The sequence below is a fragment of the Dama dama genome, chromosome 30 (genome assembly GCF_033118175.1).
Source record: "Dama dama isolate Ldn47 chromosome 30, ASM3311817v1, whole genome shotgun sequence".
In the NCBI taxonomy this organism is placed as follows: Eukaryota; Metazoa; Chordata; class Mammalia; order Artiodactyla; family Cervidae; genus Dama; species Dama dama.
In genome coordinates this window covers 73,117,837-73,133,856 of record NC_083710.1, presented here as the reverse complement: position 1 = coordinate 73,133,856, position 16,020 = coordinate 73,117,837, and the positions used below count along the sequence as shown (strand labels likewise).

The window sequence follows — 16,020 nt, the reverse complement described above, 5'->3', positions numbered from 1 at the left end:
TTTCACTAAGTAAAGGCCAACAAAGAACCCTAATCAATAAATCTCCTGGATGCTGGTTCCCTATGAAGGGGCCAGGGATGAAGGAAATGTTTCAAGTAAAAACCCTTTTGCTGGCACTCTGGCTTGTTTGGCAAATACATACTAATGCACATGACTGCTTACAACACCTTATTCATAAAACAGCATTAAGAACCTGATCACAAAAGGCCCTGATAGGCACAGAGCCCTTCGGGGGGTGAGAAAGCCCTATTAGAGAACACAAAAATTATTATTCTAAAAGTGCTTATCAGATCAACGTTTGATTGCTGTTATTATGCTGAGGTTGTGCAGTAAAAACTATTGTTAATATAGTTAAGGATTTAGAAAAATAAAGAGTTTAGCCCTAGTGTGGGAACAATAAGATAATTGTTAATTTTAATCAAGAGTGCTAAAAGAGAGGCTGCCTCACCAGAGCCACAGAGTCTTTGTGTGTTAAACTTTTTAGATAAATTTAGCTGAGAACTTTTGCAAAAAGGCTGACATCTGCTTAACAGGATTGTATTTCTACTATGTTGCAACCTGCTGTACCATGAGATTGCAACTTTTCTGTTTTCTGCTAAACTCAAGGCAAACTAGAACAATAAAGAATAGACTACAGAAAACAGTTTTGCTTTTACCTAGATCATAAAATGTTAATAGGCCCTAAGGCCAGAAGATAATGTACAAAGATCCACTATGAAAGAAGACTCTCATGAACAAAGAAGTATGCAGAAAACACCCTGGTTTCCTGAAGGACAAAGCAGACGTAATGTTAAACTAAACTTCGTATGCTTATCTTTCACCTCCCCTTAGAAATGTACTAACTTAGGGTATAAAAGCTACAGTAAAAAATAAAATGCAACCAGACCCTGGTGCACACTCCAGTCTGGTCTCTCTCTCTCTCTCTTTCTCTCTCTCTCTCTCTCTTTCTCTCTCTCTCTCTCTCTCACTCGCCAACGCCGTTCATCCTGAGGGTACCCCTGGATCCTGCTGGGGATGGACACCAGCAATCCTCAAAGGTGGAAGTGGAGATATTTGCAATAGGGAAAGGGGCTGTGGTCAAATAGACACTCTGCTCCTGGCTGTGTGTCCCAAGAAAAAGTAAAAGGTGTTCCAGAATCATGTTCCCATTCATTTCATAAAAAACAATTGTGTTTTGTACCCACATGAAATTGACCACAACTAGGTACCAGGACAAACAGTTGACCACACAGGGATGGAGGCAGGGAGAGAAAGACATGGTCATGACTGGGGGAGAGAGGGAGCGCAGGGCATTTGGAACTCCGATGTTCACCTAAGGAACAGGGGGAAAGGTGGGGACATTATTGGAAGATGGCAAAGGTGCAGGGCACTGATTAGATAAAGAAAGTTTTTTCATAAGCTGCTTGTTTGGGGTGAAAGTTGCAGCTTATTTCAGAACTGACAGCAGCTGAGCGGTTCTGAGGCAGCTGGATAAGGTGGACACCAGATCCCTGGGTCCTCCTCCCAGCCCTACTCCCACCAGCCCCAAGCACACACCCTCTTCTTGTCCCTTGGTCCCCAACAGAAGCCAGCAGTGTCAGGCATGTGCCAGCGGGGACTGTCACAACTCAGACGGGGCGCTCACCAGACAAACAGGCGCGAGCAGAAGTTCGCCTTCTGCAGCGGGTTGGTCTTCACCTCCGGGGACACGGGCATCATCTTGCCGGCCAAGGCGGACACAGAATGGGGTCGCGCTGCTTAGGTGACGGTGGGGCTCCCGCTGTTCCTGGAGACGCTGGCGTGGATGCTAGAGACTGGCCGCCCCACAGGCCTACTGGGCCGGAGCCTGAGAACACCTGCTTCTGAGAGTGGAGTGTCCTTTGTGCACCAGCTCCCACCTCCCAGGAGTGAGAAGCCTCCACAGTCCACCTTTGAGGCACCCGCTCTGTGCAGGTCTGCCACAGGCATAGGATGGATGCAGCATGCGACGTTTGGGGCTGCAGGACCAAGGGACACCCAGGTAGATGCTTCTAGAAGCCCCACGCAGGTGGGAGGCAAAGCTACGAGCTCTTTGATGAAGGCACGCAGGCTGACTGAGTGGCACAACCAGCCCAGCTTCCTGGAGCTCACCTGGCTGCAAACTCTGCGGAAGTTCCTGCTCTGAGTCCAGGCACTCACCCAGAAGGTGGAGAAGGGAGGCTCAGCCCCGCCCATGTCTGCTGCTCAGAGGCTCCCCATGGGCTGCAGAGGAAACCAGGAAAAAGCTGGCAGAAGGAGATAGCAACCCACCCTCTGGGCACGCTGCCCTCCTCAGGACCAAACAAGGGCACTGAGGGAAGTTCTCCAACTGGAATGGAGCAGGACCCTGGGGGGCCTTCCTGGGATAGACCCGACCCCCACCCCATGCCCTCTGCCTGTCTCTTGTTTGTAGAAAAGCTTCAGTCTCCCAGGCCTCCTCTGAGTCACAAAAGGCTGGCTGAAGGATGATTGGAAGAATGTGAAGATGTAATAACAAAAAAACTTCATCAATAGATTAGCCACACAGCAGTCACAGAATCTTTATAACAGGGTCTGGTGCACATTCCTGAGTTATTTTGCAGATGCTAAAAAGTCCACAGGTAGAAGAAGTTAACTGCATGATGACCAGGATAAACAGGAACCTAAGGATTTATGATGATAACCTCTGTTACATTACCCTTCTCAACATCAATCGGAATAGTGCATGAGCTAATGAAGTACTCTGGACTCTCTCCATCAGCTTGCCTTTAAAAATCCTCCCCTGAAATCCACTGGGGGAGTTCCAGCCTTCTGAGCATGAACATCCTGTACTCCTTGTTTGACCCTTGCAATGAATCCTTTCTCTGCTCAGAACTCCAACTTTTCAGTTTGTTTCACCTCAATGTACATTGGGCACAAGACCTTGGTTTGGCCAATACAAACCAAGCACCAAACAATTGACGATGGCCAAGAACAGGGTTTAGCACAGATTATGGTTATAGAGCTGCAGGACTTAGAGAAATGTAACAGAAGATTAGAAGACTTCAAATGATCTCAAAAGATGAATTCATGCTGTCATTAGAGATCTCCACAACATGTGAGATGTCTTGCACCTCACAGGTTACATTGCGGGGGGACTCTTGTGAGCTTTTTGCTGCCCTCTTACAAGGGGAATTTGGGACAGAGAGATTGCCTTATGATTTCTTTCATCATGAGCTCAGCTCAATAAAGCTTGAAGAGAAATCTATTTTAAAGAAATCCTTAATGTATTCAAACATTTTTTATAACTCAAACATGTAATAGTGGCATATGTTATAGAACACAGATTATGTGCATTTGTGGGGAACTTACTTCACTTTTAACTCAAACAATGCCCTATTCAAGGAGGGTTATTTGTTTTACAGATGAGAAAAATGAGGCTCAAAGACAGCACTTCTCCAAGGTCTTCGAATCAGTAAATGATGAATCTTGATTTGGATTCAAGTCCAAGTCCAGCATGACTGTCCCACTGGTGGATGGTCAGTATGTGAAAAGTGCCAAGAATATGCCATCTGAATGAATCAATGACTGTAGGACTGAGAACAAAATCTTGGACCTTCACTCTTAAGTGGTAAGTTATTTGTGTAGCTACCTTACCAGCGCAGCAGCTTTTCTTCCCTTTCTTTCTAAATGAAGAAAGATCAAAGTTTGTGGGGCTTATAACAAGATCACCTCATTATTCTTTGATAATTTTCCATGCACTCTGGCTAAAACAGTGTTATTAATAATGACTTTTAGCTTCAGTTATGCAAGATGAATATGTCCTGCAGAACTGGGGTATGGCAATGTGGCTACAATTGACAGTTCTGTATTGTGTCCTTTTCATTTGCTCAGAGAGTAGAGCTTGGGGGTTCTCAACATAAAAGAGAAAAAAAATCCAAATGATTAAGATGTGAAGTGACAGATACAACGATTGGCTTGGTATGAAGAGCATTTCAGTACGTATGTATGTCAAGTCATCAAGTTGTACATCTAAATATATACAAGTTTTGATTGTCAATTAGACCTCAAGAAAGCTGGAGGAGAAATCAATTTTAAAGAAGTCCTTAATATATTCAAACATTTTTTATAACTCAAACATGTTAACAATGGCAATGTGTTGATTATTTTATATTGATGGACAGGATGGTGATTTATTATACTATTTTCTTGATTTTCATGCATGTTTGAAATTTTCTGTTGCAAAAAGGAAGACAGAGCTGAAAATTGTAAGTTTTCAAGTACCCATCTTTCTGGTGTTAACACTTTCTCAGATAATGCAACCTATAATCTAGATAATCACTCCTCACCTAATTTCCAGTTGTCTTTTAAATTCTCTACATTTTCCATCTCTATAAATGTTAAGCTACTAGTTCTACTTCAAAGATGAAGAAATTGCTTGCTGAAGTTGGAAGTCTGGTGACTTCCCTTGTCACTATTCTGCAGACTGTTCTCTTCAGTTCCAACTATCTCAGGACCATAGTTATCATCTCCAAACTGTCAAATACACTCAGTCCCTTCAGCTTCTGCTGTATTTTTTTAAACTAAGATTTTTTTGAAACGTTTTAGCATTCTTTTCTGAACATAAACTAATACGATGTTTAGAAGAAATGTTGAAATCCAGTGTTAAATTGTTCAGAGAAGAGTGGCTCTAGAGCCAGGGGACCAGATACTTCACTCATCCTACTTCCTACAGGGTTACTGTGAGCCTCAGAATTTATGAAAGCATTTTCTGAAAACTAAAACCTAAAACAACATACAAATAAAACTTTGTTTTGAACAGATGTTCAGTGAATGCCTTTCAGGTGCAGGACCACTAGGCCAGACACAGAGCTTACAAATGGGGGAGATGTCATAAGACCTGTATCTGCACTTGTTTACTGATCTGAAATGGTTCAATACTACGACTAAAGGAGCAATAACAAGTAATGGAGAGGATACAGAGAAACTGGTGTCCTCATATACTGCTGGTGGGAATGTAAAATAGTACAATCACAAAGTTACCACATAACCCAGAAATTTTTCTCATAGTTATGTATCCAAGATAAATGAAAACATATGTCCACTTGAAAACTTAGCTACAAATGTTATAACACCATTATTCATACAAAGGTAAAGGTGTTAGGGGTGGGAGGAAGCAAGTGTACACCACCTTATGAATGGGTAAATGAAATTTGGAATTACATGCAATAGGATATGATTTGTCAAGATAGATACACTGCTGTATCCCACAAAGCAGATGAACATTGAATATATTATGCCAAGTTATTGAAGACAGCCATTGACTCGAGTGAGGAGGACAAAACATTATCTTAGGAGAAATTCAATCTTGTTGGACTTGATAATTCAAGTCCAACAAACAAGTCTCAGGGATGCATGGTGGAAATCCACATCTATACAAACTATAAATTATTATATGGTTTACAGAAGGGGTCCTCAACCACTGCTCTGTGGCCTATTAGGAGCCAGGCCACATAGTAAGAGGTGAGTGATGGGCAAGGGAGAGAAGCTTGATCAGTAGTTACAGCCACTCCACTCATCACTCTCATTACCACCCGAGCTCTGCCTCCTGTCAGACTAGGAGCAGCATTAGATTCACACAGAAGCACAAACCTTATTGTGAACGGCCCACCTGAGGGATCTAGGTTTTGTACTCCTTATGAGAATCCAATGCCTGATGATCTGAGGAGGAGCTGAAGGGATGATGCTAGCTCTGAGGAGCACCTGCAAACACAGATTATCATGAGCAGAGAGGCTGACGACACAGAGACCAAAATAAGTCAACTGCTTGCAGACTCAGATCAAAACCCTTCCAGTGAGTGACAAGTGACAAGCTGCATCTGCCGGCAGGCTGTACAGTAATACATGAGTCGATGTATTTCAATTGCACAGCTGCATCTCATGATAGGCTTTAAGTCACAATCCGACACTAATTTTAGTGTGCACAAGGCCTGCCCATTATTTTATTTACCACTTCCATCAGTGGCTCTTTTCTGCACTGCACACTTGTCTCCATCACAGTTTTGGTAAGCCCACAGCTAACTTTACCAAAATGAGTAAAAAACTAACATAGCTGGAGAGCTTCTTTGATCAGGGGGAGAGACCCAGTGACGAGACAGCGAAAGACTCTGAGACCACCAACAAAAAGGAAACTTCATTTAAGATAAAATATCGAGAGTTCTACTTCAATTATGGGTTCATTGCAACACATATATGTGGCAACCAGCTATCCAACAAACAAAAGAGGCTGCATTCAATGCCAAACTGGATCTATGGGGGTGACAAGTGAACACTGAGATTTTTGACATGTTTCAGATATTAGCAGAGATTTTGAAAGAGACTGAGCCAGGACATCTTTCTCCCAGCTGGTATGTGATCACCTATCTCAGCTTTCTAATGAGTTTGAGCATTATGTCCCAACCAAAAAAGACTCTTGATCTGGGAAGGAATGGACTGCAACTCATCTGTTAATAAGCCAGGTGTCTTGACTTTGTTCATGCTAGAAAGAGGATCAGCTTCTTGAGACTGTAAATGATGATAACCTAAAAAGTTATGTTTGAGACAACTTCAAGTTTCCATACGTTCTAGATTACAGTTGAGGCAAAATATCCTGCCACAGGATTTTCTCTGTGGCAGAGATTTCCACAAAGCACTGAAAAGCCTGCTTCCATTTCCAACAAGTTATCTTTGTAAAGCAGGGTTTTCTGCAGCAACAGCAACCAAAACAAGATCACAAGGTAGATTGGACATAAGGAACACACTTCGGGTGTCACTCTCTCCCATCACCCCTGGATGAGACCATCTAGTTGTAGAAAAACAAGCTCAGGGTTCCCTGATTCTGCTGTATAATTATTTCATTATATATCACAATGTAATAATAAAAGAAATAAAGTGAAAAATAAATAAAGTGATTGAATCATCTCAAAATCATCCACTCTCCCTGGTCTGTAGAAAAATAGTCTTCCATGAAACTGGTCCCTGATTCCAAAAAGATTGAAGATGACTGGTCTACAGGATCTCTGTCTAATAGTCAAAGCTTTAAGTGCTAAATCTGTAGCAGGTATAAGAGCAGTACTAAAATGGTTCAGCTGAGATAATGCTGGTCCTCAAGCATTTTCAACCAAGACATATAGGAAAATGGGATTCACAATTTAAACATAATCCTCTGGGTATCCATAGTTCTGAATATAGTGACAATTTCTCTATCACTCCTCCTAGTAATATATCCACCTCTATAAACTCAGGAGTGGGCACCCAGCTGAAATCTAGCCAATCATCATATGCCATGTACATGTCCAAAGGGCTGGGCCCAGAGATAACCTCATGGCTAACCAGACCAACTGGATTTCTTCCTTGAGAATATTGAGTGGGGGGGGGGGGGGGCAGGGGGAGGTGAAGGAGGTGGGGGTAATTTTTGTTTTATTTTTTTCTGGAGCTAGAAAGGGAAAACCTCTCTTCCCTTTCTGATGAGGGAGTTTTAAGGACATGACCCATGATTGTAACCATGTGCCCCATTTACATAGAGCCTGAAAGAATAAAGCAGGCACTCAGGGAAAGTCATACAGTAAATATTTATTAATCACCTACTATTCCAGGAGCTAGGGATACATAAGTAAACAGGAAGAGTGGTATAAAGTAGAGTCTCAGTGACATCAAGTCCCTAGGGCTCCTGAGGCTAACAGGATCCCTCCTTGGATGGTGTGACCTCCTGGAACAGAAGCTGTCACTTTCCAGCTCGTGTCCACTGACTCTTCTCCAGGACTAAGGAGCTCACTGCTTATCTACAGCTCTCCACTTAGGGTCTCTTTCTAGCTATGGAAGCACACTGGGGCCATATGCAAAGCAAGCCAAAAACCTTGGATTCAACCCTTAACCAGTGATGGATGGGGACTGGGTAGATAACCAATGCCTTTGCCTGTGAATTGGAACAATTCTGTCTACCAGGGTGACCCCAAGGGAAGGAGCCCAGTTACAAAAGCAGTAACTTTCTTGCTAACACACTTTTTATTGGTTTCCTTCCCTTGTTTATCTCATTTCTCCACTCCCTACATGTGTTTTCCTAGGATCACTTCTAAAATAAGCCACTTTCACTCAAATGTTTGCCTCAAAATCTATGACTGGGGAACCCAAACTATGAAACCTATGAGGAACATCATTCCAAGTATTGAAAACTATATTCACTCCTTCCATGAACCCATGAAAACCCTTTTTAATATTTTATAATATTAATGCTGTAGCACTCTTCACATGACAATTTTGAGGTCTTGAAATGCATCTGGTCCAAACTGAGGTATGCTTTAACTGTACAATACAACACGGATTTCAAAGACAGCATAAAACTCTTTTGTCTCAATGATTTTTTTACATTTATTACACGTTGATTTAGTATTTTTGACACATTGGTTTAAAAATATCTTACTAATATTATTTGTCCCTTTTAACTTTTTCACATGGCTACTACAAATTTAAATTTATAGATGTGGTTCACTATATATTTCTGTGGACAGCATGGCTGTAACCAGTGGAAAGCCTTTAGCACCAAAAATTTCTCTCCCACTCAAGAAAGCAAATAAGTAAGTGTCATGTTAGTATACAAATTTCAAATGTGATCTAATTCATGGAAAAAAGTCACACTCACATTTCAAAACCTTGTTGTTACTGATGAGTTCCCGTGTCACTTCCCACTGGCCCTCAGTCATATTTGCATCATTTCACTATCATATAGAGCCCTGATGTAAAAATTTAAACAAAACTTCTCAATTTGGGCCAATGGCTTCCCTGGGGGGTCAGTGGTAAAGAATCTGCTTGTCAATCAGGAGACCTGGTTTTGCTTCCTGGGTGAGGAAGATCCCCTGGAGAAGGAAATGGCAACCCACTCCCGTATTCTTGCCTGGGAAATCCCACAGACAGAGGGGCCTGGCAGGCTACAGTCCATGCGATCATAAAAGAGGCTGACTGAGTGACTAAACAACAACATTAAGATATTATAATAATACTGGGAGCTTCAGTTATTTTGTGTTCAGCCTTTTGGAAAACTAGTCCATTACTGAGATAAGTTGTCCAGAAACTAAGAGTTGATAAGGGTGTCCTTAGAAAATAATATACCTAAAATGATGAAAACCCTGCTTTCATTAGGCTCACAATCTAGAAAAGGAAAAGGTAAAAAGAAAATTGTAGCAAAATAATACAAATAATATAGACATATAAATATATTCATTCTTACCTATTAAATTAGCAACAATCTTTAAAAACCAGAATACCCCATGGTAATGAAAAGTGTGATAGGCACTGTAGTCTACTATTGGTAAACTGTACATTAGAAAAGCCTTTTCAGAACATAATCTGACAATATCTATTAAGAGCCTTAAAAATGTTCATTGTCTTTGACTCAATAGAATTTTTACTTACAAGATGATGAAGGCAAAAAAGTCATTTATAGAAAACTATTTGTGCACAATTTTACTTATATACCAAAGTTTCTCAGAGCAGTGGTTATTATTAAATTGTAATAGGATTTAGAAATATCCTAACTTCTAAGTTTAGCAATAGCAACATGACTGAACAAATTATGAATTATTTTTAAACAAGTGCTTTTGAACATCTACCATACATCTACCCTTCAAAGCACTGGGAACTGCCTACAAGATATGTAAGGTTTATCTTCTCACAGTGTTTACATTGAAGTAATGGGAGATAAATGGTAAAAAAGTAAATTGATGAACAAGATAACATCAGGTTTGATGAATATGAAGAATATGAAGTGAGAGTGGAATATGAAGAACAGGAAGTGAGAGTGGCTGGAGATGGCTGGCAAGCCCTGATGTAAACTGGGTGGTCAAGAAGGCTGCTCAGAGGAGAAACTTAGCCAAAACCAGGGAGTCAGTCTTCTGCAAACCTGGGAGCCAAAAAAAAAAAAAAAAGGTAAAAACAAAAGATTTTAAAAATCTATGGTATTGGATAAAATAACTTAGGTGAGTGTAGATTAAAAGAAAAAAAAAAAAAAAAAAGGAAAGGGAGACCTGCTCTTGCATCTGTCAGAGGAGGCAAATTGCCACCCCTGAAACTGGGGAGGCCCATGGTGAACAGAGGAAGTTGAGGCTTCCCCAGGGTGAAACCACCATGGGAACCTGCGCTTGGGGAGGAAACCAGAGCCGTAACTGACAAACTGCTGGAGGCTCTGTGTGAGCAATATGAAAGTAAAATCTCCTGGGGGACCCAGTCATGGGGGGGACTCACAATATTGTGAGATTTACCTCCAGGAGCTTCACCAGGATCCTACAGGAAACACCAGGGGAAATCCCCCCAGCCTTCCTGCTGGGAGTGGGGGGATGGGGAGTGGCCAATTTGAAATAGACCAGAATACTCAGTCCTCTTAAGAAGGCCTTCCCTAGAGGAAAACTAGTACTAGAGTCTAACCCTTTAGGGTAATAACTGAGCCCAACTGACCTGGGAGAAAGGAAATACCCAACTGCAGCTGGCTCGAGCCATTCTGTCCCACATAACGGGAGGGGTGGGGGAGACAAAAATGAGAAACATTTGTGAGGTTCACAGTCCAGAGGCAGAGGCTCACTGAGGGACTGAGACCTAATCATGGGATCTGCCTGCCCTCACACCTCACCTCCGCATTACTAAAGCCCTCTTGTAGCAGTGGCTTTAATCCAGGACATTGTGTCTGCATTTCAAGAAAAAGTTACAAAGGCACATCAAAAGGTTAAAAAAAAAACAAAAAAATATTTTTGAAGAGACAAAGCATGCACCAGAACTAGACATGGCAGTGATGTTGGAATTATCAGACCAGGAATTTAAAAGCAACTATGAAAAGAATGAAACTAGAGCACTCTCTAACACCATACACAAAAATAAACTCAAAATGGATTAAAGATCTAAATGTAAGACCAGAAACTATAAAACTCCTAGAGGAGAACATAGGCAAAACACTCTCTGACATAAATCACAGCAGGATCCTCTATGACCCACCTCCCAGAATACTGGAAATAAAAGCAAAACTAAACAAATGGGACCTTATGAAACTTAAAAGCTTTTGCAAAACAAAGGAAACTATACGCAAGGTGAAAAGACAGCCCTCAGATTGGGAGAAAATAATAGCAAATGAAGCAACAGCAAAGGGTTAATCTCAAAAATATACAAGCAACTCCTGCAGCTCAATTCCAGAAAAATAAATGACCCAATCAAAAAATGGGCCAAAGAACTAAACAGACATTTCTCCAAAGAAGACATACAGATGGCTAACAAACACAGGAAAAGATGCTCAACATCACTCATTATCAGAGAAATGCAAATCAAAACCTCAATGAGGTACCATTACACGCCAGTCAGAATATCTGCTATCCAAAAGTCTACAAGCAATAAATGCTGGAGAGGGTGTGGAGAAAAGGGAACTCTCTTACACTGTTGGTGGGAATGCAAACTAGTACAGCCACTATGGAAAACAGTGTGGAGATCCCTTAAAAAACTGGAAATAGCACTGCCATATGACCCAGCAATCCCACTGCTGGGCATACACACCGAGGAAACCAGATCTGAAAGAGACATGTGTACCCCAGTGTTCATCACAGCACTGTTTACAATAGCCAGGACATGGAAGCAACCTAGATGCCCATCAGCAGATGAATGGATAAGGAAGCTGTGGTACATATACACTATGGAATATTACTCAGCCATTAAAAAGAATTCATTTGAATCCGTTCTAATGAGATGGATGTAACTGGAGCCCATTATACAGAGTGAAGTAAGCCAGAAAGATAAAGACCAATACAGTATACTAATGCATATATATGGAATTTAAAAAGATGGTAATGATAACCCTACATGCAAAACAGAAAAAAAGACACAGATGTACAGAACAGACTTTTAGACTCTGTGGGAGAAGGCGAGGGTGGGATGTTCAGAGAGAACAGCATTGAAACAAGTACACTATCAAGGGTGAAACAGATCACCAGCCCAGGTTGGATGCATGAGACGGGTGCTCAGGGCTGGTGCACTGGGAAGACCCAGAGGGATGGGATGGAGAGGGAGGCGGGAGGGGGGATCGGGATGGGGAACACATGTAAATCCATGGCTGATTCATGTCAATGTATGGCAAAAACCACTACAATATTGTAAAGTAATGAGCCTCCAATGAATAAAAATAAATGGAAATAAAATAAAATAAAAGCAACTATGGCTTCCCTGATGGCTCAGTGGTAAAGAATCTGCCTGCCAATTCAGGAGACCTGGGTTTGATCCCTGAGTCAGGAAGAACCCCTGGAGAAGAAAATGGCAACCCACTCACATATTCCTCCCTGGGAAATCCTACAGACAGAGGAGCCTGGCAGGCTACAGTTCATGGGGTCACAAAAGAGTCGAACACTATGGAGAGACTAAACAACAATGACAAGAACATGATTAATATGCCAAGGGCTCTAATGGATAAAGTATACGGCATATAAAAACAGATGAGCAACAGAAGCAGAAAGATGGAGATTCTAAGAAAGAACCAAGAGGAAATGCTAGAGATAAAAAGCAGTGTAACAGAAATGAAGGAAAAAAAAAAAAAAAACACTACAACTAGGCTTATTATTTTCAAATTAAAGAAAAACTTCTTGGCTATAGAGAAATAAAGATAAGAATTATATCCAGTTCTCCTCAGAAACCAAGCAAACATGGAAGAGAGCAGAGTGAAAAAGTTTTAAGTGCTGAGAGAAAAAACCACCAACTTGGAATTCTGCAATTTGTGAAATGATTGTTCAACAGTGAAGGAAAAATGAATACTTCTTCAGACAAACACAAATTGGGAAAGGAGTACAACAAGGCTGTATATTGTCATCCTGTTTATTTAACTTATATGCAGACTACAGCATGCAAAATGCCAGACTGGAAAAAGCACAAACTGGAATCAAGAAATATCAATAACCTCAGATATGCAGTTGAAGCCTGGTGTGCTGCCGTCCACAGGGCTGCAAAGAGTTGGACACGACTGAGCAACTGAACTGAACTGAACTGGTGCAGCTGATACCACTCTAGTGGCACAAAGCAAAGAGGAACTAGAAAGTCTCTTCATGAGGGTGAAAGACAACAGTGAAAAAGCTGGCTTGAAACTCAACATTCAAAGAGCTAAGATCATGTTATCTGGTCCCATCACTTCATGGCAAATAGATGGGGAAAAAGTGGAAGCAGTGATAGATTTTTTTCTTGGGTCCCAAAATCACTGTGGATGGTGACTGCAGCCATAATATTAAAAGACACTTGCTGTTTGCAAGGAAAGCTATGACAAACCTAATAAAATCTAAAGGGAAGATGTAGAAATTCTGGGGGTGGCTTCACAACAATGTGAATATAATTACTGCCACAGAGCAGTGCATTTAAGAAATGGCTAAAAAGGATCATTTTACATTATGTATACTTTACTGTGTAGGGGAGGGGAAAATTCCTCTTTCTTTTATACTTCTAGGCTCTCTGGATGGAGACTAGGAAATTCAAATGATGTAAGAAAGATGAATAAGAGAAATACAGTTTATTAACCTGTACAGCACGCACACTTATGAAAAGATCTTCTGTCATTTACAGATTGCTATTGTTGGTGCTTCAGAAGTTAAAGCGTCTGCCTGCAATGCGAGAGACCTGACTTCGATCCCTGAGTCAGGAAGATCTCCTGGAGAAGGAAATGGCAACCCACTCCAGTATTCTTGCCTGGAGAATCCCATGGATGGAGGAGCCTGGTGGGTTCCAGTCCAAAGGGTTGCAAGGAGTCGGACACGACTGAACGACTTCACTTCACTTTCGTTGTACTCGGACAGTTCTGCAAAAGTGCTTCATCTTCACGAAGATTCATAGAAAGGACTTTTGATAAAGACAGGTTTCTGATAAGTTTCAGACCATGCTAGTCAGCTTGGTAAGAAATTTTATAAATCTAGCAGAAAACCTGATGGCTTCATAAAACTGTTAACAAAAAGGATTTGTTGCTGAGTGAGTATGGTTATGATTTTTATGTTTTTTGTCTAAAATATGACCAGTTTTAGTTTGCATTTTCCAGATGTAATGAAACCCTTCCCTTCAAGATAATTATGACTTACAATAATTTGGAAAATTAGACCTTTGTATGTAAAACTAAAACATGTCTTTTCTTTCTACCTGATCCCTTCAAAAATTGGAAACTCTTAGGTTCCCAGCAGATGTATCAAATAAATAAGGAAGGCCACATCCTAACAGGGACAACTCTTCCACCACCAGCTGATAATTGTATTCTCTGAACAAAGTTTCTCATCTGTAAAGTGGGTATTGAAAATTAGTATCAATTTCATGGAGTCATTGTTGATGTGAAAGTGCTTACTGCAGCTCCTAGCACAGAAGAGATGTTCAATAAGTAGAAACTATTACAGCAAAATATTTTACCAGAGTATTAAATTGACTGTCCCTTGCTATGGTATGAATGTTTGTGTAAAAGGAATGAAAATGGAATTCTTGAGGTTATAGCTTAAGGGGCACTGGTGCTGGAATAAAGAGCAGAGTTGGCAAGAAAACAGCCAACCAAGATTTCCCCCACAGAAGAGAGATCAAAACCCAAGTCAGAGGTGAGCAAAGGTCTGGGAATGAGAGGCAGAGAGCTGGAGAGGCCTGTCCTCAGTGGTCACCATCCCCAAAGAAGGGGGAATACAGGATATGATAGAAACCCCTTCAAGTATGGCTCGTGCCTTACCTCCTGCTAGAAGCCAGCAGAGTTATCAGCTTTGTAGAGGAGACTCCCATGCCATAAACCTGTATTATGAGTGAAGTAGAAAACCCTGATTTCCCACTTGGGGTCTGGAAAACTCAGAAAGCAGGAGGCAGCAGGCTTATAGAGTCTGGAGCCCGGATGACAGAATGTTATAGAGGAAGATGAAGCATATGCTGTCCAGCTGGGGAGCAGATGAGACCAGTTACATCCTTCCTTTAAAATCCCATGATGTGAAGTGAGGTGAAAGTCACTCAGTTGTGTCCAACTCTCTGTGACCCCACAGACTATACAGTTCATGGAATGGAATTCTCCAGGCCAGAATACTGGAGTGGGTAGTCTTTTGATTTTCTAGGGGATCATCCCAACCCAGGGATTGACCCAAGGTCTCCCACACTGCAGGTGGATTCTTTACCAGCTGAGCCACCAGGGAAGCCCAAGAACACTGGAGTGGGTAGCCTATCCCTTCTCTAGTGGATCTTTCTGTCCTAGGAATTGAACCGGGGTTTCCTGCATTGCAGGCGGATTCCTTACCAACTGAACTATCAAGAAAGCCCTAAAATCCCATAGCAAAGTAGATTTTAAAAACAAAACAAATTAAAATAGCAAAATCTGCTGGGAAAGCAGAAACCAGACTTTGCTAGAGTTTAAGAGACACTAGGACAATAAATAAGAATTCTTCTTAAATATACGTCAACTACTTTATAATCGGGTATACTCTATAATCTTTATCCTTCATTCTCCAGGTTACCAGTGGTACAGGAAAAGGAAATATCGTGTCTTAGGAGCCCTGAGACTAGCTGTCCAGTAAGGGTCCTTGGCTTCTGAAGGAAAGAACACAAGAACGAGCTGAAGTAGAGTGAAAATGGACTGATTCTGGGAGATACACACTCCACAGACAGAATGTGGACTTTCTCAGAAGGCAAGAGTACCCCCAAAGTATGGGGTTGGAGTTTTTATGGGTTGGGGAATTTCATAAGATAGCGAGTGGGAGGAATATTCTTGCTTTTCTGAGGAAGGGACGAGGAATGTCAGGAACTGGGTCATCGCACACTTTTTGGCCTTTTATGGTCAGCCTTGGAACTATTGTGGAGCCTGTCATGATGCAAGGGGAATTATTTTTACTGTTCTAACGAAGGTGTAATGAGTTAGAGGTCAGTGACCAGATCATGATCAAAAGCATAGTGATTGTAGCTAGTTTGAGCCAGTTTTCATGGGATCCTGTTTTTCTTAATATCTGTGCTCCTGTCTTCATTCTGTTAACAATTGTGCCCCCCTCCTTCCTGTCTCACAAGCATAGACATGGTTTCCATAGT

The 16,020-nt window shown here is 41.5% G+C and overlaps 1 protein-coding gene across 32 annotated transcripts in view; it reads right to left on the bottom strand.

The window, feature by feature from the left end:
- Positions 1-2,123, bottom strand: part of LOC133049270 (ATP-binding cassette sub-family C member 4-like) — a 374,395-nt gene extending 372,272 nt beyond the window's left edge. For 14 of the 32 annotated variants that reach the window (XR_009691263.1, XR_009691264.1, XR_009691268.1 and 11 more), the window contains exon 1: positions 1,625-2,123. Coding sequence is in view for 18 of the 32 variants with exons in the window: in XM_061133239.1 (XP_060989222.1) it covers positions 1,625-1,698 (74 nt within the window). In the remaining 14 variants the exon portion in view is untranslated. The remainder of the gene's footprint in view (positions 1-1,624) is intronic. The other 18 variants (XR_009691266.1, XR_009691267.1, XM_061133252.1 and 15 more) reach the window with 3 other exon arrangements.
- Positions 2,124-16,020: the final 13,897 nt, after the last annotated feature.